Genomic DNA, 24,962 nt, shown 5'->3' with positions numbered 1-24,962 from the left:
AATTAACCCAGCAGCTACACAGCAATACAAATTTCAGTGTCAGACACACTGGACTACAACAGTCCACAATCACTTTAGGCGTTTCACAGATTTAACACACTGCAGATCCAATGATAAAAAGATTCCAGTGCTTAAACAAACACACAGTCAGGACCTACACAAAAGAGGAGGCAACCCCAGGATATCCTGGCTGATGGGCAAGTGCCAGCAGGCACAACACGCAAGAACCACTGGAGCAAGCGTGGCCGAAGCCCGAGAGCATGAGGGTAACAGCTGCACGCATCGCAGCTCACAAGTCACAGGAGCTCCTCTTGCACAAGCAACAGTACGTGTCACGTACTGCTTCCTACTGCTCTGGACATGCAGTAACACATTGAACTCAAACAGAGTTACTAATCCTGTATTCTTCCTCTGCCTCCTGCAGGTTCCACACTGGAGATGAAGAGAGCTCTGTGAATCATTTCCTAAACCATGACATATGTCAGCCAGCATACGAAAGTGAAATAACCCCAGTTTTGCCCACCTGAACATAGTGATCTGAAAATTGCAACATCTAAGGAGGAGACTCAATACTCCTACCCCAGGAGCATGGCACTAGAGCTTTTTTAGCTCTTCTGTTCCAAGGTGCAGCTTAACAACATAGCTAGGGTAAACACAATGACTAACCGCTCCCAGAAAACACTGCCTCAGTCTCCTCTGCTCCTCTCCTCCTTGCATGGTCTCCCGCACCATGTGTTTATGCCTCTCTCTCTGCAGGGTGGGCCATACCAGGGTACCAATATGTAAAAAAAACCCCAAAACAAAACAAAACCAGTCCTACCAAGAACACAAGTAAAAATCCCACGGGGATCACAAAAGCAGTGTTACCACCAAACACAAGCCTGGAGGTGGATAGAAAGGATCTGTACCTTTTGGTAGCAGCAAAGCAATAGATAGGCTTAAGTGTATTGTCAAAGTCAGCCTTAGCCTAGCACTGCACCTTTGCCACCTCTAACCAAGGCCTCACTGACTACAGAAGTGGAGGGGATGTCACCATATTCCAGGAAAGCATGGAAATGCTGGGAACTGTAGAAAGAGCCTAAGCGAAAGCTTTAAGATTTGAGCTGTAATTAGGAATAAATATTTTTTAAAAGCCGAACGGATGTTTTCAGGGTACCCAACTGCATACTGACCGACCATTTCGCTGCCGGCTGAGACTGACCGGAAAAACGCCTCGTGGTCCTCTGGGGACGCCTCTGGAGAGGCCTGGGCCTGGGCCTCGGCCACCGCTCGGGGCCACCAGATGAGCCCAGCCGCTGCCCATAACGGGAGGCCTGCGGGGACGCGGGCAGGCCCCGAGAGCCCCCAGCCCAGCTCCCCACGAGCCTCCTTTCTCCCTCATCCCGGGTCCTCTCCGAGGGCCAGCGGCGGGAGGAGAGCCTCGAGGCGAGCCCCGGGACGAGGCCCCCAACGCCCCGCCAGGCGCCTCACAGCGGGGCCAGGCCCCCACCCCGCGCCGGGCGGGCAGCGGAAGCGACCCGCCGGCTTCCTGTCGCCGCGCCGAGCCAAGCCCACCCCTCCCGCCGCCGCCACCGCACCCCCCCGTCCCCCTCCGCCCTCACCCTCCGACAGCTCCAGCTCCAGCTCCGCCAGGCTCTCCCGCACTTCGGGCGGCAGCGGCACCGCCTCCAGGGAGCAGCCCCCGCGCTCCGCCGCCATGGCGCGGGCCGGGAGCGAGTGGGCCCTGCCGGAACCACCGCCCACTGCTGCCGCAGGTGGGGTGAGGGCAGCCCCGGGACGGGAGAAAGAGGAAGAGGGGGAGGCACCAGCCCTACCGCCCCTCGCAGCCCGAGATGCGTGCCGCGCGCGACTGGCGAGGAGGGGCGGGACCGGGGGAGGGCGGGGCGCTCCCAGGCCGCCTCGCGCCAGCCGCCCGCGCGCGGCGCCCCCTGGTGGCGAGAAAGAGCTGCGGGCCGTTCCTCCGGCCTGAGACGCCGCCGCTGAGAGCGGGGAGCCCAGTCTAGCGCAGCCCAGCTTAACCGAGCAGAGCCCAGCGGGGCCCGGCCCGCCTCAGCAGTCAGCTCCAGGCACCTCCCCGCCCCGACGAGAGCCCACCCCCTACGAGCGTGACCCCTCCGGCGATGAGGGCAGGGAACCCTGCCCCCCCCGCCCGGTCCCACGGCTGAGGAAGGGTCTTAGGACCACCCACCCTCTCCCTCATCCAGCTGCTGTCCTTCCCCTTCCCTACCTGCCCTGCATCCTGGTGCTTCATCCCTTTCTGAAAATACCGAAAGTGCACTTTCTCCCCTATTCTTCCTCCCAGCAGAAAATAGGAAACATGACAGAGCCCGGAGCCCTGTTTTTCATGGAGCAGAATTACACTACCTGGAAAGGCAAGAGCCCAGATGTAAAGTGGTGCTTGGGCCTGCATAAAGTAAAAAACCAAACAAACCAATCCTCAAAAAACCCCAAAACACCCAACAAAAAAAACCCACCAAAACAAAAAAAAAAACCCCTATGCCTACCCTCTGTCTTTTCTAAAGACATCAGCTGTTGAAGGCACTACAGGCACCAACAGGAAAGTTTTGTTTTGGAGCCTATATTGATGCAGTGGGTTGTCCCAATTTAACCACAGGCTCCAGGGTGAATGTGTGTCAGGACAGTGAGGCATGATCTTCCTCTGGCATTCTTGCAGCCACCCCACCTTCATGCAGAGGCAAATCCATGACCTTACCAGTGGTCCAGACAAGAAGGACTGCTTTGCTGGTAACAATAAGGGGCCAGAAAGTAGGGAAGAAATCTGGGGACAAGTTTTCTGCTAACAACTGCTTCTGTCAGAAACAGCTCTCCCTTTGGGGTGAGCAGGTTTGTGTTGGTATCACATGTAGAGCAGGGGCAATGCAGCCCTCCCAGGCCTTCAGAGCAAGCATTTCCTCCGTACCTTCCCCCTCCTGAGTGCAGTGCTGCAGAATAACATGGCTGCAGCACTGCACCTAGTATCCCTGTGGACCCTGCTCCCAACCTCGCAGAACGACAGAGGCTGAGGAGTTTGTTTATTCCAAACACAGGACACCTCGCTGCTGAGGAAGCCATCATGTGAGCGCTGTTCTCCCCCTCACATGCATACGTGACAGGTATAAAGAAAAAACTAGTTTTGCATGGGTTAGCATGGCTTTACATCACACAGCACCCACGGTACAGTGCAGCCTTCAAACAAGGGAGCAGCTTGGGGCTGCAAGTCTCCAGGCAGCAAGAGATAGGATGGCGTTCACATTTGCCAGCACCACATTTGCATTCTGTGAAACGTGGATCGATGACATGCTGTAGCATAGCTCAGTGTGAGACAGGCAGACATTTGCATTAGCAGATATTCCAGGCCACTGCAGCAGTAGGAGAATCTCTACTCACGTTCCATACAGAGAAGATTACCAAAAAATGACTTACAGGATCAGCCAGTTTCTGTTCCTGTTACCTCCAACTGCTCCTTACTTCTCCTTCCCTTCCGTTCTTGCCCTCTCTTCTTCTTTCCCTATGCAGTCCTGAAATGCTTCAGCCTCTGAATGCTCTGCTCATACTACTGAGGTCAACACATCACAAGAGAGTACGTCCTGTATGACTGTACTTCAGAGGGCTCAGTTGCACCACGCCAGCACTCAGGAAGCCACACCACTCAAAACTTGACTTTAGCACCCTGCGCTGGGCAGAAACATTTCTGCCATGGTGCTTCCACTGTCCTTCAGAAAACTCACTCTTTGGGAACCAGGGAGCTGATGGAACTGTAGCCACAGGTAACACGTTATCTATAGCTCACAGATCCTGAAAGACTGATGGGCTTGATTTCTTCTCTGCAGATTTCTTTTCTGACTAGGGGACTGCAGTATCTGCCTCTTACCTCCCACATCCCACCTGTGTTTCTGGAAAAAATGAACACCCAAGGAGACTATCTTAGAGGGGCTACTGTGGTGCAGTGGGGTGAGAGGTCTCTCTGAAGGGAGGAGACAAAGCAGGAAAACAATACAGCGCTGACTGTTGTGGAAAGGTTCCTGCTGAATGTATGGCTGAATGCAATCCCTGCAGAGGCCTGGGCAGAGGCAGGGGAAGAGCCTTGCCATTCAGCAGGTGCTGAGTGCTTGGCTTCCACAGGTGGTGGTGGGGAGGCAAGGCTAGGGAAGGCTCAGCAGCAACTGTGTTGAGTTATGGATAGCTCTCGTTGCCTAGAGGTGAACTGCTAACAAACAGCCTTACCTCATTCATGATCCTCATTTCTGAGAAGGATGAAGGAGATTATGTGTAGAAACACTTACATTATCCACTGTTCCACTATGTTTGCATCTGGCACAAAGTGCTAAGGGAAAACAGTGCTTGTTCCCAGGGCTTTTCTGCACAGACCAAGGCAATGCTTGAATCGTTTTCACCCTGTCAGTGACTGACCTAGGAGCAGGGAATCTTTGGGACATTAAATTACTTACACTGTAGACTGATTTAAAAATGTGCAAACACAAAGCCAAGTTCACTTGAAACAGAACTAATCCTTATGATGTGGTAACCTATGAACACCAGGGCATGCAAAGAAACTAAACACACACCTGTAAAATTTACCTTTTGCCCTTTAAAAGGTGTTTTTTATTGTCCACCTGAAAGTGCCAGATTTTAAAACTAGTCATAATCCAAATTTGCACTACTTACTGGCTCATTATGCATTCGGGCCCTAAGGTCTAATAGCTATCCTGCTTACAAAGTCAAAATGAAAAGTGCAGTTTACATGTGAGTGTGAAATTACAGATTTGATTTAGTACCAGTTTTGAACTCTGGTCTAGAAATGCACATTATTTGTAACAGAAGATAAACTCATGCTATACTAAGCAAGAAGGCCACTAGCACCCTTCAGAGCATGTGGTTTGACAGAATACTACATCTAGCAGTGAGGCTCCTAGAATAAGATTTTGAAAAGAAATTTATATAGTCACTGATCCAGGATAAACATAGTCAGAATTGGCTTGCAGCTCTGGACAAGCGAAGTTACTTTTAGCAAGCTTTTATACCAAATCAGGTACTGTTTGTTCATGCCAAATTAAATTTATGCCCAATCAGGTAATATGTTCTTCTATAGATGCTGTAGAATAATGAACTCTGTGCGTGTGCCGAGATAACATCGTACAAACAGGATCACACACGCGCGCTCTGGCCCGACCCCTGTGTGGGACAGTGCATGGGTCCGTTACCTGGGGCTTCGGAACCAGAGTATGAGTGAGTCGGCCCTTGCAGCAGCACAACCGGGCTCCTTCCATACACGCTCCCCTTCATATCATCCTCCATGCAGCTCACCTAGTGCCTTTTCACTCAACAGGACATTTCTTACCTGTTACAACAATGCTGATGAGAAGCATAAAGCTAAACTGCAAAGTTAGTTACCTGCGGTGCCACTTTTTTTTAACATAACCTTCAGTCAGCCAAACAAAAATTCTCAAAAGTTTAAAGAATTAGCACGGTAGTCCAGCACTAGCTCATTAAGAGTAAGAGCAAGCATTGGGAAAGACCTTACTAACATCCAGAAAGCATTAAGTTACCAATTTCCTGCAGAAGGGCCACAATGACACCTGTGACATATCCAGCATGAGTTCCTCAGAGGCTGGCCCAAAGGTCACCTGTGGCTCCCGACTCCCCCAGGTACATTTGCCTCTGGAGAAGCAGCCTCGCAAGTAGTTGAGGAACGCAGCGAAGGGTTCCCCAAAGGGCAGCCAAGCCTGGAGCAGACACGACAGGAGCACCCACAGCCCTGCCAGAGGGTGGCTTTGCAGTCTCCTGAGCCTGAACTGCAGAGGGTCCTCCCTGCTGGCCCTGCTCCAAGTCTGCTGGTGACTTGGGAATATAGCCTTGGGTGCTCCTACCACTGAACAATAAAAATACACAGACTTGTCAGGTACAGCATTTCATGAAGCTAGGCTCCAATCAGCCTGCACTACTGCACTGCAACCCGCTCTGCCCTGCACTGGTGCGGCCTCACCTCGAGTACTGTGTGCAGTTTTGGGTGCCAGTGTATTAAGGATACAAAGCTACCAGAGTGTGTTGAGAGGAAGGCCATGAAGTTGGTGAAGGGTTTAGAGGTGAAACTATATGAGAGGTGGCTAAAGCCACTTGGTTTGCTCAGCCTGGAGAAGAGGAGACTGAAGGGAGACCTAATCATGGTCTGCAGCTTCCTCACAAGGGGAGGAGGAGGGGCAGGCACTGATCTCTCCTCTCTGGTGACCAATGACAGAACTCAAGGTAATGGCAGGAAGATGTGCCTGGGGAGGTTTAGGTTGGGTATTAGGAAACTGTTCTTCACTCAGAGGGTGGAGGAGCACTGGAACAGGCTCCCCAGGGAGGCAGTCACGGCACCAAGCCTGATGATCTTCAGGAAGCACTTGGGCAACACCCTCAGACACATGGTGTGAATTTTGGGGCTGTCCTGTGCAAGGACAGGAGTTGGACTCGATGACCCTTGCGGGTCCCTTCCAACTCAGGACATTCTATGATACATACACACACACATACCTACGCTCATATCACACTATTTTTCAAAGAACTAAATGGTGATCTACCTGACAGATAAAGAAGGGCTTTGCCGAGACCAATATTGGACAAAAGCAGTTAAGTGTATCAATCTCAGATGAACACCAATATCCAATTGTCAAATCTCCTGTAAAGAACAATCTTTTAACAGGCTGTAGTAGGATAATCTGCCTCCATAAGAGATTTTTCTGATACCCCAAGTTAAACACCACGTATGCTTTGAAGGCTGAGATTTCATGTTCCCAGTCTTAAAATACCTCTGGGTATTGCAATTCTGCCTATACTTTTTGTAAAGAAAAAGAGAAGCATGAATCTTAGGTTATCCCAAGAAGCATTTTGCCACTTTGAAATATCATGACAACAGATACCACAGGTAAATATCACAGAAGGAAGTCCTATTCAGCATGATATTTGGTATATTTTTGCCCTGCGATACATTATGACTGGAAATGGCTGTACTGCCAGAACGCCACCTCTTTTCTCTCTGCTTACTGGCAACTTAATACACGCCTCCCTGAAAGGTACCCACAGCACAGGGTACCAGGCAGAGTGAGGATTTGTAATCTGGAGTTTCTCTTGCTTAGAGGTAGATATAGCTTAGGGTTTTTGTTTGGTTGGTTTTGCCAAAAATGCATACATTTAAACAAAAGTTATGAGCCTTTTGAATTAGGAAATTAAGCTAAAAAGCATCCAGGCTAACTAGGAAAGATAACTACCAGGAGTCCAGAAGTTGAAGACTTCTAATTCAGTGCTTGTAAGCTTTATTTATTTCTCTTCTATCCCACCTATTTGCACTTTAGACTGAACTTAATTTCTGCTCTCCTGCACTGACTCTGTTTCTTTTCCATTTATAAATACTAGTCTAATCCAAGTCTGCTTTGGAAACAATTTGATTTATTTATTTAAAAGTTCCTACACATGGTTCCTAAGGTTCCTAAAATGTGTTACATTTCTGTAACACAGATGCTCCTGTTTGCCTCATGTCAGAAACAGCTCTTTTTCAGACTACTGGCAGCAAATACAACCCATCACACTAGCAGCTGGTTATGACAGGGCAGCGAAAGAAGAAGATACCTGCCCGAGCTGTCACTTGGAGCAGGGGACAGACCAAACAGGACACATCCACAGTGCAGCAAGGGCAGATGTCTTGTACTGAATAGAAATACTGTACCTGGAACACTGAGGCAATTTCCCCTCAAAGCTCTGCTCAGTTGCTGTGGTGGTGGGAGGGGGAAGAGCCAGGTACCCCCACACACATGGCTGCACCAGAGAGAACAGGAGAGGAAACTGGAAGGAGAACTCTGATATGAGTCAAATTCACGGCTGGAAGGATCAGTTGGAGAGGTGAAGGTCACACCGGAGGAAAATCTAACACACATTTGACTTCCTAAGCAGGCACAGATTAATTATATTGCATGAATTCAGTCAGATCAATATATCATGCACGCACAGCTCAGTCACAGAAGAGCTCAAGGAGCTGTGGCTCAACACTGAATTGGAATCTGATGAGAAAGACTGAGGGAGGGAGGACTTATTTATTGTAAAACCGGAAGAGCAAACCCAAAATTCACAGAAGGCTACGTGTATCTTTGATATTTGGGAGGGTAGTTTAGCTGTTCTGTTAGTCAGAATGATCCTGCAGAAATATTAAACCTCAAACAATTTAGGAACAGCAAAAAAAAGTCAATAGGTGAGGTGGAAACAAATAACCACACAATGTAAGAAATCACTAGTAAAATGCCATTTTAATAACTTTTTCTTTTTTTTACAAGGAATCCAGCTATACCCTATAGAAAAATAAACACCAAAGAGACTCTTTGCAACTTACAACACAGCAATGTAGGCACGCTTCAGCTGTTAACTTAGTAGCAATTACACATAAGAATGTAAAACATTTTTCTTAGTGAAAAGTAATTTCCTCTTAAAGCACTAAAATATAATAAAGAGAGTCATATAAAATCTGATGCAAAAGTGCTGCCCTTTATTCAGTTGCACAAGGGATTGCAAGTACTTCCGTTCAGTACAGACCAACTCAAAAGGAAGCAATAACTTGGGGGGGGAGGGGGTGGTGTTGCGTTGCAATACAGATTTCAGAAGCGTTCTCATTGCTTTTTCATGTTTCTCTGGTGAGGTGGGCATGGAACTTGTCCTAAATTTAAATAAAACAAATGAATATTAGAAAACTGCTTGCGTTATGAAGCAACAGGGTACAGTTAGCAGCATGTAACTTCCTCAATGTGCTTCATACGAGCTATGCTGAAAGCAATTATCATTTTCATGAGCCACCTAGGAACAACACAAAACAAGGTTTGAAAGCTCATGTGTGTGCCAAAGCGAATGCTTATGCACCAAGACTGGTGCTCAATCGCAGGCCTACTTTATACACAGCAATGGGGCTGCTCAGTTCAACTCTTACCACTCTTGCGATGATTCAATACGCGTTCTGTTGCTGGACCAGGTCTTGTCACTCAGTAGATGTTTTAAAGTTCATTAGAAATTGGGAAATCATGTTGCTCACAGCACTGTTCTAAAAGCTGCAACATTAGTCGGTAATCCCTACAATTTCAGTTCTAAAATTTGTTTAGCTGTCTGTATCCGACAAACAATTGTGGTATTCAGGGGAAAAAAAAGCCCCAAACACCACAAATTCACAGTATTAAGGTTTCTAGGCAAAATCCTGCTGAGAACAATGTCAAAGTTCCCATATGGAAGTGTCACTGTAGCTGTTGATTTTAGTGGTATTAGCAAGACTAGGATTTGTAAGCAAAGCTAGCTTTTTTTTGTTTGTTTGGTTTTTAAACTTTTTTTTTTAATTAGATCAACTCAGAGTGCCAGAATAACATGCAACGTTTTAGACTTTCCCCAGAGCTGTTGCCCAGCTATACCAGGCTCCTGTGAACACTGGCAAAGCCAAGATCCCTCTCTTTCTAGAGAAACACATGATTTTAAAGTTCAATTTTTCAAATACTAAAAGTGTGTTATGGATGCAACATGTAATCATAAACAATTTGCCTCAGAAGTTAACTTAAGAATCATTATTTTTCCAAAAGCAGTAAAGTCAGTGGTCACGATTAATAATACTTTTTATAAATTGTGGGGAAATGAGAACAACACAGCACCTCTACAACATAGGTTAAATGTTCAAACCTGGGACTGCTGAGGACCCAGTGCGGTAGATGCCATTCGAACGAGCATCGGCAACGACTGCAGGGCCAAGAGTCACTCTTTAATGCTGTGATCACTGACTGAATCCCCACCCCTTCTCCCATCCAAATCAGCCCAGGGATGATCTGCTGGCGATAAAGACCAGAGGAGCAGTCAGAAGGAGTACTGGTGACTGGCAGAGATTTTCCAGATATTTAAATATTTTTCCATCTTGGCACAACCAATATAAAGCCACACACCTTTGGGCAAAAGCTGAAGGCCAATTACAAGAGGCAAGTCCTCCTGGGAAATTGCAGTCAACAATAATAATGCTTAGTGAAAGAAATGTGTAAGATGCGTATGTGCAACATGTGAAGGAATCTACATGGCCCTCCCATAGAGCCACAGCCAAATATCTGCCTGGTAATCTTTCCAGCTTTTGGCTGAAATTATGGGGATCCAAGGGCTGGTGGAAGGAGGGAATCAGTGTTTGCCTGGAGATCAAGGACCACAGTGACCCACAAGTAGCATGATGATGAAGTAGACTGTGATAAGCAGCCAGAAGTAACATGGGGAAGGAACTGGCAGTAGCAGATGGAAGGGATAAAGGTTGGATGAAAACATCAATGGCATTATCTGACCTGCTGGCCCATATTAGATCAGCCAGGAAACTGCCAAAATAAACCTGGATGGGTAAAGCAAGCTTTGGGGAAGATGCTCCCAAGACCCTGGAGGACTAGTTGTCAGCAGGCTCCTCAGGAACCCCCACACAGGAGACAGTGCTGCAGCTTTGTGCTTCTTCATCCCCAGATCTGGGATGAAGCTATGCATTATCCCCTGATTTGGACGGTGACCATCACGATCCAATCCCTGTCAGTGACCTGAGCTAATGCACTTGCCCTCCCCTTCACCTGATGGGATTGGTACGTGGGAGCACAACTTCCCCTGGCGTAGCTGTAGCACGGGCTGTGTGAGCCGGCTCTGTGTGCATATGTGGGGATATTATAAATGTTACGTTGCTGTTTAATCTATGTTGCTGCCCTTCAGTGGGGAAGGTAGGCAGCAGGAGGCTGCCCCTGCAACACAAAATCATAAAGGTTGGAAAAGACCTCTAGGATCATCAAGTCCAACTGCCAACCCAACCCCACCATGCCTCCTAAACCATGTCCCCAAGTGCCATGGCTACACAGTTTCTGAACACCTCCAGGGATGGTGACTCCACCACCTCCCCGGGCAGCCTGTTCCAATGCCTGACCACTCTTTCAGTGAAAAAATTTTTCCTAATATCCCATCTAAACCTCTCCTAATGCAGCTTGAGGCCTTTTCCTCTCATCCTATCACTAGCAATTTGGGAGAAGAGACAAACACCCACCTCACTACAACCTCCTTTCAGATAGTTGTAGAGAGGGATAAGGTCTCCCCTCAGCCTCCTCTTCTCTAGGCTAAACAACCACAGCTCCCTCAGCTGCTCCTCATCAGACTTGTTCTCCAGACCCTTCACCAGCTTCACTGCCCTTCTCTGGGCACGTTCCAGCTCCAACACCTTAATGTCCTACATGATGGTTACATGTATAAACAAGGAACAAGTTATCTTTGTAGTTGGTCTAGCACAAGTGACAGTGCAGCTGGAGGTCCAGCTCTGCTGTTCACAATCCAGAGCTACTAATGCACTGAAGAATGTTTAGACATAAGCCTCAAAAATAACAAAACGTTAGAAAACACATCTAATCATATCTTGACAGGAGATGATTTGAGGATGATGTCTCAACAGTTTAAGTTCTTTCTTGGGACAAGGAATTTATGTGCTATAACTAAGATAATAAGAGCGACTAACTAGAAGATTAAACTAAGTAAATTCAGTCTAGAAATTAGGTGGAAATGTTTTAAATAGCAAAGACAAGTGCCACTACAATCCTTTGTGTGCTCTTCAATCAATCTTAGGACTAAAAAGTTCTGATCTGAACTACAGGGCTGTTTTTAAAAAAAAATTTGGAGGCTGGTAATCTACTATGGAATATAAGGAAGTGATAAATGAAGGAAGTATTAGAGTTTGTGCTGCAGAGAAAGCCCTGTTCAGCTATTACAATGGTTCTCTTTGACTTTAAAGCAAATTAACTCTATATACAACTTCATTTAAACTGCAAGGCTTGCTTATTCAGACTTGATAATGGGGCAGGGGGATTACATGAAATTACTCAGCATTCTCTACGAAGAATTTCACTAAGGACTTATCCTGAGAAATGCTGTACTTGGACTACTTTTAGATACCATTCACAAAAAGGTTTCGGTTCAGAGACATACACTCCCCCCCCCAATTATTTGTTAAAATGATGCTTTTTACATGCTGTAAGTGTTACAGGAAATATGTGGGAAGAACCTTGCAAAAAGCAGCCCTGACTGCTGGCAACCAGGAGGGGTAACAAGGTGGTCCTTACCTGGTTGCGCACCCCCTAGTCTTTGCTGGATAACCTCTAAGCGATGGATGTATTCCATTAGCGATTGTTCAGGATCCTGAGAAGGCACAAGTGACTTTTCCGAAGCTGAACTTGTGGATGGATGCAATCTTAAAAGGAAAACAAATTATTTTCGTCTTCTCATGCTAGAGTCTCAAATATATATAAGGAAGTTACATTCATATAGGCATTAATTGAGTGCAAAGAAAACTAGAACAACAGTAGAAACCACCACTGCCAAAAAATTACATACAAAACCATACAGACCAGGCATCTTCATATACAGGAGACTGAAGAGAAAGGATATTTTGATAAAAGCTGGAGTATCTATGAATCTCTATCTACTGATACGCAACACAAAGTCCCTTGGATAAGAAAGTTGTAGTCAGAGGCAAGACCAAATGGACAAGTGAGAAAAGACCCACTTCTGCAGAGCAGGACTTAAGAGGAGCATGCTGCATCCAGATGTGTACTCTCCTGTTCAGCAGGTAAAATGCTGTCTTGAAAGACAAGGTTGAAAAAGGGGACCCTTTAGAAGGTACAACACTGTGTTTCCTCTCTGGACATTAATTATAAATTTCAAATAGTAGTGGAAATATACAATGGAGGGGACATGCTGTGCAAACACACTCCTATTTGGAGTCCAGATTTACTCCTTCCCCCACCACATTTTAATTAGTGGGAGGTAGTTCCTATCCATCCCTTCTTTCTGCATAGCTTTGCCAGGAAACAAAAGTAGCAACAGGCATCATTGGATGCAACAGGCATCCAAGATGTTGGATGCAACAGGCATCCAAGAGATCCTCTCTTGGATCCACATTAGACTTGAGCTACCACTAACCCAGTCACCCAGAGAAATCAGGCAGTGCCTACTATTATTAACATCCTTGTTCCATACCATACAGATGACTTTTCCTGACAGGTAAGTTGCCAGCTGCCAAGCAGCTGGGTTTCTGTCTGTCAGACCCTGATATGTGCCATGACAGAGGAATAGGGTGGGGTAGATTTAAGTCTTTTGGGAAATGCTTGCAGGTGTCAGTCTCCAAAATATTTTGCTAAATTCTGTGCAAACCAGAACACTACCTGGCCTTCGTAACAAGCACTGTCATGTTCCCCAAATCAGTCAGCAATGTTCAAAAAACCTAAAATAATTTGGAGCATCACCACAGCTGCTTCCTTGCTACTATTTTTTTCCTTTATGAAGAAAGTTCTTGACTACCGGTTGAAGTTTCTAATGTAGAGCGAGGAGGATAAGAAACAAACACCACACTTCAAGCTGACGGGACTGAAAAGAGATACCTTCCACATCAACTCCCGCAAACCCGTACTTTAAGGAGGAAGCTACATATGAGGAGTGGCTTGGGAGGGGAGATGCTACACAGTAACGGACTATGCAATGGCTGAGGTTACTCAGGGTCCCAGGACAGCCTGGGATTGGGAAGGCCTGTAACCACCAAAGGCCACCTTCCTCCAAATCAAGCACAGAGCTGGCAGCTCAAGCATTTTCTTAGCAGCACTGTGCAGAATGTCCTGTGACTTCCAACCCAGCAACCAGTAGCTGGGGTTGCATTTCTGTGCAGAACTAGCCATAATTAATGAAAACTGCAACAGTGCACACCCCACAAGTCCACCACCTCCCATTCTGCGTGCATGCACAGTCTGAAGGCTAATACTAATCTAATGCTGTCATACAGTAGGGGACAAGTGCCTCCCCTACTCAGAAATTAATTTCCACCTTGGAGGGCAAAGGCAAGAAGAATTACTCCTCAAAGAAGGCTAACAGACACAGCCATTGTAAATCCTGCAGCCTGTCCAAATTAAATTGGGGAACATCACTAGAAATGCTCTCAGTCCAAGAATGTCAGACATGCTTAAAGGAAATGAGAAGTTTTCTTATCCTGTAGCATCTTGAAAGAAATAGAACATTTACCAGATCTAAGAAAACAAATTCCTCTTCAAGTACCTCCCCCAATAAGCGGTTACATTTTTAAGAAAGACTGTCCATCGGGGTGATTAATCATAGGCGGAGATTGCAGACTGACCTGCTGTGTAAGCAGTAAGAAGATCTGGGGGATCGGCTCACAAATCTTGCAGAGCTGGTTCTGTGGCACAGCCCAGTGTCCCGGCTGGGGGGAGAGCTGAGATGAATAGCTGGGGGCTGCTGCTCTTTCAGAATTTCTGTTCTAGCACCAGAGGCTGTGTTATATATGAAACAGTTAAAAAAATTGCACTGGGAACTATTTAAAACAGGCTATAATAAACCTAACCAATAAACCCCACAAGAATTACAGCAGAGTACAATTGTGTTTGGTTTTAAATGCAGCTAAAATACACTTTCTACAGCTAACTGCTTTTTTGGTTTGGTTTTTTTGTTTGTTTGTTTGTAACCAGATTTAACAGAAGTTTTAACATTTTGGTGTTGAACAACTGCTTCCTGCAATTGGAGAACTCGCAACTGTTTTCTTTCTCCAGACTTGCTTTTTCATCAGCTGCTGCTATATCCACAGAGGGGATGTTCCAATAGACAATATGAGCAAAATACTTTTTCAAGGCTTTTTAATTCTTGTGTTTGCTCTAACTGTATGTTACTGTTCACTTACACTCTCCAACTTTGCAAACAGCAGAGAAAGAAAGATTTTTTTTGTTTGGTTTGGTGAAGGTTGGGTGGGTGGGGTGTTGTTTTGTTTTCATTAGAAAGGAAAAAGCCCTTCAGATAAGTCCTTTAAATCACAAAAAGAAATCAAATATTTTTAAATGAGGCTGCCAAGATGTTATTTTGAGGTGAGGTAGAAAGTTCAGCGTGTATTTCAGGATTGACGTTTCATAGGAACCACACCACAGTGATTTTATGTATGAAGTTGGAGGTTTTTTTTAATTACGTATTTCCAGCAACTTAGAAACAGTGAAGATTATGTAGTCCCAGGTAATGAAAAACGCACTATTTCATCTGAATTTTGTTCAGTGTTGAAAAGCCACAAATAATGGAATATTACATAAGATGGAACAGTTCAACAATATTGGGTGCTGCATTAAGATGTCTGTTCTTATTCTTAACAAATACATCCCTAAGTAACTCCAATGAACATGGTTGTTCCTGAACCACATCAGAACTTCTATCCATCTGCTCCTACTTCATCATCTTTGATAGTACTTAATAAACTCCAGAAAAAATAGTTATGGGATATCTGCATCAGATTAAGTCCCTTCTGAACCTCTGGAATCACTCAAAACCCTTTTTCATCTGTGGTAACACTAGTAAGTACACCACTTGTAAGACTTATTTTGATGCTGCATGTACCCATTTTAATACTATTACAGCAGTATTTGTCCTTGCCTTATTAATAACTGGTGGCACTAATTTCCATTACAGGTAGCTTCAAACTGTACAAAACAAAATTCTCTGATAAGTTTTATGAACACAGGACTCTGTTTCACAGCTCGAGCAGTTGCACTAAAGGGAGAAAAGGAGGAGCTGACCGTGATCTTAAATTACGAATTCTGAAAGTTTTAAATTGTAATTTCTTACAATGTCCTTGTAAACTCACAATCATTGTGTTCAGGAAATGGATAAACACATTTGTATTAACATATAAACAGATTTTACTACTTCTGTGGGTTTTCTTTTGTTTTTAAACAAAACACTTCACTAAAGAGAAATTATCATTTAAACAGTGCACTTGTCCAAAACGCTTACCTGTATTACCTCCTATGCTGTGAGAAATGGTTTCACCCTGTGCACTCCTCCTGCTAACTTTGTTCCACTTTTTCACCAAAAACTTTAACCTGAGTAACAAATAAATTTGTACAGTCATTAAAAATAAGCAAAAATACACATAATTTTAATACTAAAGTCTCTGCTGGCATGAAACATATCAAAGAATGCAACTAACAATCCTTGCAGGAGTGGTGGAAGATTTCTCCAACTTCAGTCTTTAGAATGAAGGCTTATCCCATTTTACTCTGCAAAGATCCTCCAACTGTTGGAAAGGTTTGCTTGGTTTGGCACTGCTCCTCCACTCCGGCCCTAATCTCCAGAAAATGGCAGCCCTTCCTGCCTCAGAGGAGTAGTTTCAAGGTCACTGGTCCTGTTCCTTTAATATTGCTATCATTATAACATCCAGTCAAAGACAACAGCCTAAAGACATTCTGTATTATCTCCTGAAAGTCTTCAACTTGCTAGTAATAATTTTTACTAGACAAGGAAATTTCTCAGCAGTAACCACCTATTAATTTTTTTTTTCATTAAATGGACTCAAAAGCCATTATGAGATGGCACATTGTCCCATGTGCAGCTAACAAAATCCATTTGATAGTAAGTGATAGAGTATGATTGAATTGATGCCCTGAAAAGCTGAAATCAGGACTCAATAGTCTGAACAACTATTAAGCAGGTATTCTTTATTGCACTGCTGGACGCAGAGGGGATCACTCATCCTAACGTGCATGCCTGCACAGGGTTAGTTGCATAATTTATACAAGCTCCACATACATATTCATTAGTTCCCCGATATTAATTAATTTTCCAATAACTCATTATCATATGCAAATGTCCTTTGCGCATGCCTGTTAGTGTCTCCGTGTGGTCGTCAGGGGGCTCTGGATGAAGGATATACTCTTCCTCACTGTGTCCACTAGTTAACTTTTGCTTTTGCGCAAACTCAGTTCTGAGATCACGTATAGTCTGTCCTGGTTTAGTGTTCTGCTCTGTAGTTCCTTATCTTTATGGTTCTGTACATCTGCTTCTTCTAAGGTCAAATGTTGTTGTTGTAAATTTGTTTAGTCACTTCTTGTCTTGAAGCCTTTCTGACTCCCCCAAAGCAACAACTTTTAGTCACAACAGTTCTAGCTCTATCAGAATCATAGCCAATGAAACACAGGCTACCAGATTCAAGCGAAAAACCATCACTGATGAGATGATCACATTCTGATACATGACAGACTATCCAGTGAGTCCAAACAGGTAAGGGTCAGACCTGAAAGGACATCAGTTTGCCATTGTTGTGCACTGATTCTCAAATATATTGCAGCTGGCTATACCTCAAGACAGAAGCAGCTTTTTACAAATCGTTAGTTTAGTACGCATCCAACTTAGCACTGACTCTGAAATAGCAGTTTGGACAAAGTTATAGCTAGCAAGTCATGTTTGAACTAGTTTTGGAGATAGCTTTTGCTTAATATTAGTGTAGGATAAACCATAGGAACTATAAATGTTTTTAAATTTCCAAGAAAACACAATGTATGAGAGACAGTGAGTGTTTTGGCTTTACCTTGATACCGCAATGATTGCCCTGACTGCACATCTGAACTTGGTAAAAGGACGGGAACGTGATCCAGAAAGCTGCAGGTCTGCAGGTGAGGGATAGATTCCCATACGTGCTATTAGAGAGAGGGTTGCTTGCTCACACTCCTGAAATCCACCAAGAAGCAGCAAGAGGTATTTCTTCTGATAAACTAGAGCCTTTCTAAAGCTCTCTGCTCTAAGGTACTTCCTATATAGCCTCTGCAACTGGAGAAAGAAAAAAAAGGGAAAAAATTCCAATCTGTTAAGATTTAGCTACAGAAAGCTCACAAAAGTTGCTTTAAATAAATATTAACTAGAATAATTAACTATTAACATGTTAGGCTAAGTGCCCATCTGATGTGATTACAATGAAATGTGTCAGAGGAATAAAAAGTATTTAAGATTAGGGGTGAAAATTAAAAATAATCAATGTTTGATATTTTCAGGCTTAGACACGTATGAATCTCCCTCTCATTTAAGAGTAGAAAGAGATTCCAAAGAGCTAGGTTACTTCTGGTGCAAATTCCTGTCTAACACCAAGAAAGTTAAAGGAACTTTTCTGATGAGGGACATATTAGGAAAGTGTTCATAATTTCATATGCAGTTTATAAAACTGTTCAGCTATAAGAACGCTTTTTAAAATAGCAACTGAAAAAGATTACAGCAATAAGTGTCAGTTAAATGCCATAATATGACAGATACTTGTATCCACAAAATTCTGAGTTATATGCCTCCTGGCTCCTCTGAAACAGCAAGTTTTATTACATTTATAAAAACAACAGAATTCCTAAATTACCTGTTCTACACGTGACATTAATCCCTCAGGCAATGCCCAAGAACAACACTACCAAGGACTGAAGTCTCCAGAGGATTTTATGATCTTGAGTTGGTAACAGTTCTCACACAGCAAATCTGTACAACAGGCAACACAGCGAAAGCAAACCAAGTGCCAAAGGTTTAAATGACATGCTAACGGGTATGGCATTGCTCGCTCATCAAACTCAAGACAGCCCATTTGCCAGCCAGCACGATCATTTTACCTTAGGACTGGAAGTTTCTACCACTGGTTTGTTTTCAAGTTCAAGGGTCGCTTTAGCCAGTTCACATTCAGCCTGTTTCAGTGCATTCTGCAAAATGTTTCTCTCTTGCTGCCAAGCATCTCTTTCCAGTTCTTGAACAGTCTCAGTATCGTCTGTAGACCTGACCTACAAAAGAAACCCAAAGGAAGTGAGCCGAGATGGTCTTGCACGACTTCCACAGCAAAACATGTTGAGCTGAATAATAACCTAACTTTATGGACAAACTAAAACATAAAAATAATGAGCCTGAAAATCAGCAATGGCATTCAGGTGTTAAATGCTAGGATGGAAAACAAACACACGAGCAGTCCTTCTTAGGAAGTATCAAATTAATTGTTAACCAAGCTACACCTTCTCTACAGATCTGTCTGATCAGCTTTATAGGAATCCTATTCCCTTCAATACCAAACAGCTGGAAACAGAAACAAATCATCTGGCTTTCTTCCACATCCACAGGCAACACAGAAACTGTGAAGACAGAGGTTCTGGGTATATGCGTGCACAAAAAAAATGTTGTGAAGCATCTACACAAGTAAATTCTGAAAAATCCCATTCAATTCTGAGAAATTCAGTCTTGTGGCAAGTTATCTCTTGTAGGAGTGAGATGCACAACTCCAGGTCCAATTCTTTGAGGAAGTTCTGCCTTCATATCCCTCCTCGTATCAGTTGTTACATTGATGAATGATGCAGCAGACCGCAGGGAAATAAGAGATTTTTTTTTTTTGAGGCAGTTAATATTTTTCCCCTTGGAATAAAATTTGTACATTAGAGGAGCCAGTATACAAAATTGATCCCAATTTCTCCTAGCAATTTATTTTAGTACAACCGTATTAGGAGCTTGAACTTCCAGGAGTAATTTCTTATGAATACCTTAATACAGTAACACATGCCATTTACATTTCTCTTCTATGAAGAGCAAAACTCGTCAAGTAAAAAAGTCCTATATAATAAAATTTAATAAACCACAGCTGTCTAAGTCTTTTTACTGCCTGCAATATATACACCAATAAACAGGGATTCCAATGCTATCCATACCTTCACAGCACATAATCCACCTCCCTCCCTTTTGACTTTGCAACTTCCTTAAGCATTTCTGAAAGCAAAGGCTCTCCACTTCTCAGCTTCTTCTTAACACTCAGAGTTAAAAAAAAAAAACAACACCAAACTTCAAAAATCTGACACTACCTTCATTCACTATTGTTTTGAAATTAGGTGTTTATTTCTGTCCAAGTTAAACTCTTGCCCTGTACTTATAATTTAATTCACAGATGTTCTATACAATTTCAGGCTTTTACACTGAAGTTAGATAAACTAAAGCATGTGTTTCCCTACATATGGCTTTCACTGGTATAGCGGTTGTGCCATATCACACCTGGAAATGGGAGAGAAGACCATGTTGAGAACAAGGGCAGAGATAAGGGCTTCATATACGAAACACACTTCAGATAAGTTTTATTAAAAATAGTTCAGGCATTGGAAACAAACCCCATCTGTACTGTACTTCAGCAGAGGGAAGCTGCTTTATATTGGCCTCCTCACCAAGCATCCCAGTAAGGACTATGGTCCCACCATCCCAGGCATTTTACAGACCTACAAAAGCTCAGTCTGAGAGCAGTATCAGATACTTGTAACATCTGAAGGAGTTCTACATGATTCACCTATGCACTTGATTTCTACTGCACCAGTTGGCATCTGATTGACCAGTTGACTCCATATTCATTCTGGCACAGATTTTTCACTTTGTCATTTTGCCAATTTCCCCTGTCTAATGGTCCTCAATTTATCACAACTCAAGGAGGTAAGAGCAGTAAATTCCCCTGATCTCCAGAGCATGTGGTTCAGTACCTGAAAGGAACGAGTAATTCAGGGAAGAGACTGAAACAAAAGGTGATTCTGGAAAAAAATCAAAGCCTGAAGAGAGGGCAGAGAACGGACCATTTGTGTCCACAGAAGAAAGGATATCAAGGCAGAGTTTTTGCTCTCTAAGCTATGGAAAGGCATGTATTTAGAGTGCTCCACTAAACTCTTTTTTTTGTTAAACAAAACTTATGTCAGAAAACTTGAGTCCCTTTACTGTAGTGCAGTCATAGTCCCTGGAGGGGGCAATTGCAAAGTCTGATCTGACAAAAGATGGGACTGGGATTCTGCATGGCATTCACTGACTTAATGTTAAGAGGCTAATTGATGGTGGTGAGAGCCTGGAAAACCTAGGAGTGGTCAAAAGCATTTGCAACACTTTCTAGAAGACCTAAAGGCATCAGAGCAAAAACAACCAACCCAAACTATTTTTCTTTTCCAGTAGAGTAATACTTGGAGGGAGCTGAGTCAGAAAAACAGCTCAGCTCTGGAGGGAGTTCTCCTAAGTCAGATTTAAAGAGTCTTAAGGTTGTCTGGTTTCCCACCACAGGCTCTCCAAGCATTTTGTCCACAGCTGAGGGCTCTGAAGCTCTTGAGAGGAAGGCTTAACCAAAATAACTCCATGAACACCTATTTGGGAAGAGGTTCCTCCCCCTCCTGAAGGCTGGAGATGATCCATTTGGCAACCACCTAAGTGGTTGTACAGACACACAAGGAAAATATTTATTGTATTTTGTAAACAGTTAGACAAAGGAAGAGCTTGCACCATGCCTCGCCAACTTGTCATACATCTGAGTTGTATTACAGAGCACATGAGAACAACAGAAGTTACAAAAGCCTCTCGATGTACCAGACAGTCAGAACTCTCTCTCAAAGGTGTGTTTTCTAGCAATCCGCTACCAAGCAGGTGAGGGAGTAGAGAGAGGCTGAATTGAACAGAGCCAAGACTGTTTGTTAAGCCTTAAATCCCCAGATTTTGGCTGGCAGGGCTGCAACGTGGTTGAAGATCTCTTTCTTTATTTTAAGAGAAAGATATAAGTGATAGGGCAAAGTTATCTGGTGAATAAGATGGAATCCAAAAGTTATGTACTTTGTATCAACAGACCTGAGCTCAGTCTTTGATAATCCCCAGGCTTGTATAAAATACTTGCAATACTGCAAACATCAGTCAAAATACCCCTCCTGAGATTACAAGCCACTATTGTGCTTTTTGAAAACTACTTGATAATCTGCTGAAAAACAAATGTCTCTGGATGCGTACAGAAGCGTCAGCAACGCATCCCAGGGTCTGATATCCTTGGAAATATCTAGGGAAAAAAAAGCCTTCAGAAGCAGACTCTGCAATACAACAAAAAAAGCAAGAATCTGATACTAAAATATGTTAATATGACAGTGTGAGGAAAAGAATACATCTTTTTTCCATCCCCAAGGCAAAATACGATTTTCCTCAGAAAGTTTTACCAAAAAAAGAAAGGGAGGGGGAAATCAAGCAATCAACTTACATGTGTACTGCAACCCAAAGAATACAGAACAACTTACTGATAATCAACAAATATATGCCGTTTTCCTTACCTGAGATGCAGGAGGAGACAATAAATCTGATTCTACTTCCTTTAATGTCCGCAGTAAAGAGGCTACAGCTTCATCATTTGAGACAGAGCAATCGTTAACTGTTCTGTTAAACAGAAATACTTTTTCAGTTTCCGGTTGATTTACAGTAATGTTAACATACATTTGACTCCTTCTCCCCAATGGGTGATCTTTAAATTTTGAGGCTGTACTTATGCACTATTCATTACACAAAACAGTATGAATACAGACAGAAATTAGCACACACTGTTAATTTTTAGGAGTAGAATTTCTAAATAGTGCTGCATACCGATTTATTCGGAAGTCTGTGTTTGATACCAGTCAGAAATTCTATCATGGAAATTCAGGCTGCAGCAAGAAGTCACTAGTATTTTACTGTGCTGCAAAAGGAGTAAGAAATTACTGCAGCTTGGCCACTCATTCCTGACCCCTAGCTTTTCCCTGCCACACTCAAAGAAGTTTCCCATTCTAAACCTGCAGATATGTTGATTAACCTGTTTTTTGATTGCTCTCTAATCAGACTGCTGCAGCTGCCAAATGACTCTTTACAGCAGGGTTTTTTTTGGGAGTTGTTCTTTTTAGCAGGGTCACTTCACAGATCTAGTTCAAATGCAGGCACACAAGCTTCTAATGGGAATCGCTGCAGTGGGATGACAATAATCAGTGTGTGCTGCCACCACGAAACCATGGTTTCACACAAGGTTAAGACTTGTAAGCAGATATACTGCTCATTGCCTTAAGCACAGGGCTCTTGGCCATGATCCACACAAGCTCAGAAGCAGGATGGAAAGAAAAATACTATTTTATGAATAACTACTCACTTATCTACAGTTTTATATATGAACTCATTCAGGCGCACAGCTACAAAAAGCAACTGCTGTCTTATCTTCTCTAGCTGTTGTTGCTGCTGTTGCAAATGCAATTTTTCTGTTTCTTTTGTCATGGCCTGTTTGGCATTTCGATCTTTGTTTAAGGTACACAGTAGTTCTTGCTGACTGTTTGGAGATGGAAGATTTCTTTCTCTTTCTTCTAATATTGCCAGTATTCCCTGCAGCTCTTTAATTCTTTGTTCATCCCTCTGATGTTGCCATTCCAAGTTTTGCTATTTGAACAGAATAAGTAGTAGTTAATTGCTTCTTATACATATATACACACATACATATATACACACACAGGCACATAAGTGGGGTTTTTTTTGGTGTGTTTTTTTTATACACACACAGAGACTGCAAATAAAAGCATCACACCTAACTAACATAGCCATCTCAGTGTTCCTTAACTCGCAGACCACTTTTAGGGGAAAACTTTATACAGTACTGCCTTCCAGGGCCACCAGGAAGCCATTTAATGACTCTGGAGCAGGCATTCTCTCCATCCATTTCCAGACATGCTGACGGACAAGTCCCCAAAGAGCTTGCAAAGCTTCCTTCCTCCTCTAATAAAAGTGAAGGAGCTGAGAAACACGAAGGGTGAAATCGGTACTATCACGAACCATAATTAAAAGCCTAGTTCAAAATAAGGGCAGTGGCATGAAACCTAGCCCAGTTCCATTTTGTGTTTGAGCCATATTCTTGTCCACCTGTTAAGAACTGGCAATTCCCAGCGTAGGCGAAGATGTAAAGATCAACTTCTGTCAACAACAAACTCAGACACAAACCCCTGAAAACTGCTGCATTTGAGAAATGCAGGAAAAGAGCTCCTCTAATGCGTTTAAGGGAAGGAAACATTTCAATTGAAGAACACCATCCATAGGGTTAAATCCCAATTTGTGGCTGTTTCAGTGAAAGGCAAGACTTGCAGAGGCATTCTCACCAGTCTCTCTTGATCTCTCTGCCAGTCCTTCTGTTTCTCTAGCTCTGTTCGCTGCTGCTGTCTTTGCTCTCCCTCTCTCTCCTCGTTGCTTTTATCTTGCTCTTTCATAGTCTTGAAGAGCAACTGTACTTGTTCCCAGTCAACTTTCAGCTTCTCCTCTTTTTCCTTCTGGGCCTCTAAGGTATGGATTGCCTCTTCCTTTTGACCCTGAAGAGATTCCAGCGTAGCTCGCAATTTGTCACTGACTTCTCTCTCCTTCTGGGTTTCTTTGCAGCACATCTGTATTTTGGCCTCTAGCTGCCTTTTGGAATGAATGGCTTTCTGGTGCGTTTTCTCAATAATAGCAGCTAGCTCCACAGTTCGGGACCTCTCTTCTTCCAGTTGGGCTTGGAGCTCTCGAACAAAGGCTTGTTCCAGCAGTGACTCCCTGTGCTGACAAGAAGCACCTTCTTTCACTCTCACGCTCAACTGTTCTGTCAAAATACGTTCATGATTCAAGGAATTCTGGAGCTCCAACGAATGATTTTTCTCAGCATCCAAATTTCTCTGTAGCTCTGACAGTTTAGTCTGTTCCTGGGACAGCAACGCTTCACATCGGGAGTGCTCAATCTTAAGTTCCTTGCGGAGATTATCGTTTACCATTTGCTCGTGCTCTAAGGATACGGTCAGCTGGCTATTCTGCACCAACTGCAACTCCAAGGCAGCCTGCAGCTCCTGTTCAAAAGGGGGAAGCACATATTAACAGTCCAGCACCAACACCAACACTCATTTGTAGGGCAGGCTAGCATTCGGCAATTTTCAACCTCCTGTTTTATCCAAGAAGAAATTCAAGACTTAACTAAGAGTAGTTCACGTATTAAAAACTTTAATTTAAAATCACAATTTTCAAATTAGAAGTGCCAGAAGCATGCACCAAATAACAAAACCAAAGATTGTAATTTTAAAATATCTTCTACTACATCATTTTGTTTTCTTCAATTAGTAAGACCCTCATTAGGAAATCACTATTCTTCACGTTACTCAATCACCTTAATAAATGACATGTGAAGCAGAAATAACCCATGTTGATTTAAAAAGAACCAACGACCTAAACAGTAAGAGTAGATGTGAAACCTGGATTTTGATCTGATCGTGTAGAAAGCCATGTCAGATGCTAAGTGGCATCAGCTTTCCACACTATGGCTTTAAGGGAGGATCTGGGAATGCAAGACTCTA

General features: G+C 43.5%; 2 protein-coding genes across 12 annotated transcripts in view; both read right to left on the bottom strand.

Moving 5' to 3' along the window:
- The window catches only part of DIP2A (disco interacting protein 2 homolog A), a 131,455-nt gene extending 129,571 nt beyond the window's left edge, over nt 1–1,884 (bottom strand). For 2 of the 4 annotated variants that reach the window (XM_064452255.1, XM_064452259.1), the window contains exon 1: nt 1,602–1,884. In XM_064452255.1, the coding sequence (XP_064308325.1) occupies nt 1,602–1,698 (97 nt within the window). In that variant the 5' untranslated portion in view covers nt 1,699–1,884. Of the gene's footprint in view, nt 1–1,172; nt 1,489–1,601 lie in introns of those variants that run through there. The other 2 variants (XM_064452256.1, XM_064452258.1) reach the window with 2 other exon arrangements.
- A 6,373-nt stretch (nt 1,885–8,257) lies between these two features.
- The window catches only part of PCNT (pericentrin), a 114,275-nt gene continuing 97,570 nt past the window's right edge, over nt 8,258–24,962 (bottom strand). For all 8 annotated transcript variants that reach the window (XM_064452240.1, XM_064452241.1, XM_064452242.1 and 5 more), the window contains 9 exons: nt 23,748–24,461; nt 22,757–23,037; nt 21,918–22,020; nt 18,450–18,614; nt 17,396–17,634; nt 15,823–15,911; nt 14,171–14,324; nt 12,111–12,238; nt 8,258–8,680 (listed from right to left, as the gene is read on the bottom strand). In XM_064452240.1, coding sequence (XP_064308310.1) covers nt 8,634–8,680; nt 12,111–12,238; nt 14,171–14,324; nt 15,823–15,911; nt 17,396–17,634; nt 18,450–18,614; nt 21,918–22,020; nt 22,757–23,037; nt 23,748–24,461 — 1,920 coding nt within the window. In that variant the 3' untranslated portion in view covers nt 8,258–8,633. The remainder of the gene's footprint in view (nt 8,681–12,110; nt 12,239–14,170; nt 14,325–15,822; nt 15,912–17,395; nt 17,635–18,449; nt 18,615–21,917; nt 22,021–22,756; nt 23,038–23,747; nt 24,462–24,962) is intronic.

The sequence above is a fragment of the Phalacrocorax carbo genome, chromosome 5 (assembly GCF_963921805.1).
Source record: "Phalacrocorax carbo chromosome 5, bPhaCar2.1, whole genome shotgun sequence".
NCBI lineage: Eukaryota > Metazoa > Chordata > Aves > Suliformes > Phalacrocoracidae > Phalacrocorax > Phalacrocorax carbo.
Note: the sequence above shows the minus strand (reverse complement) of the source record. Positions and strands in the feature narration are given on the sequence as shown.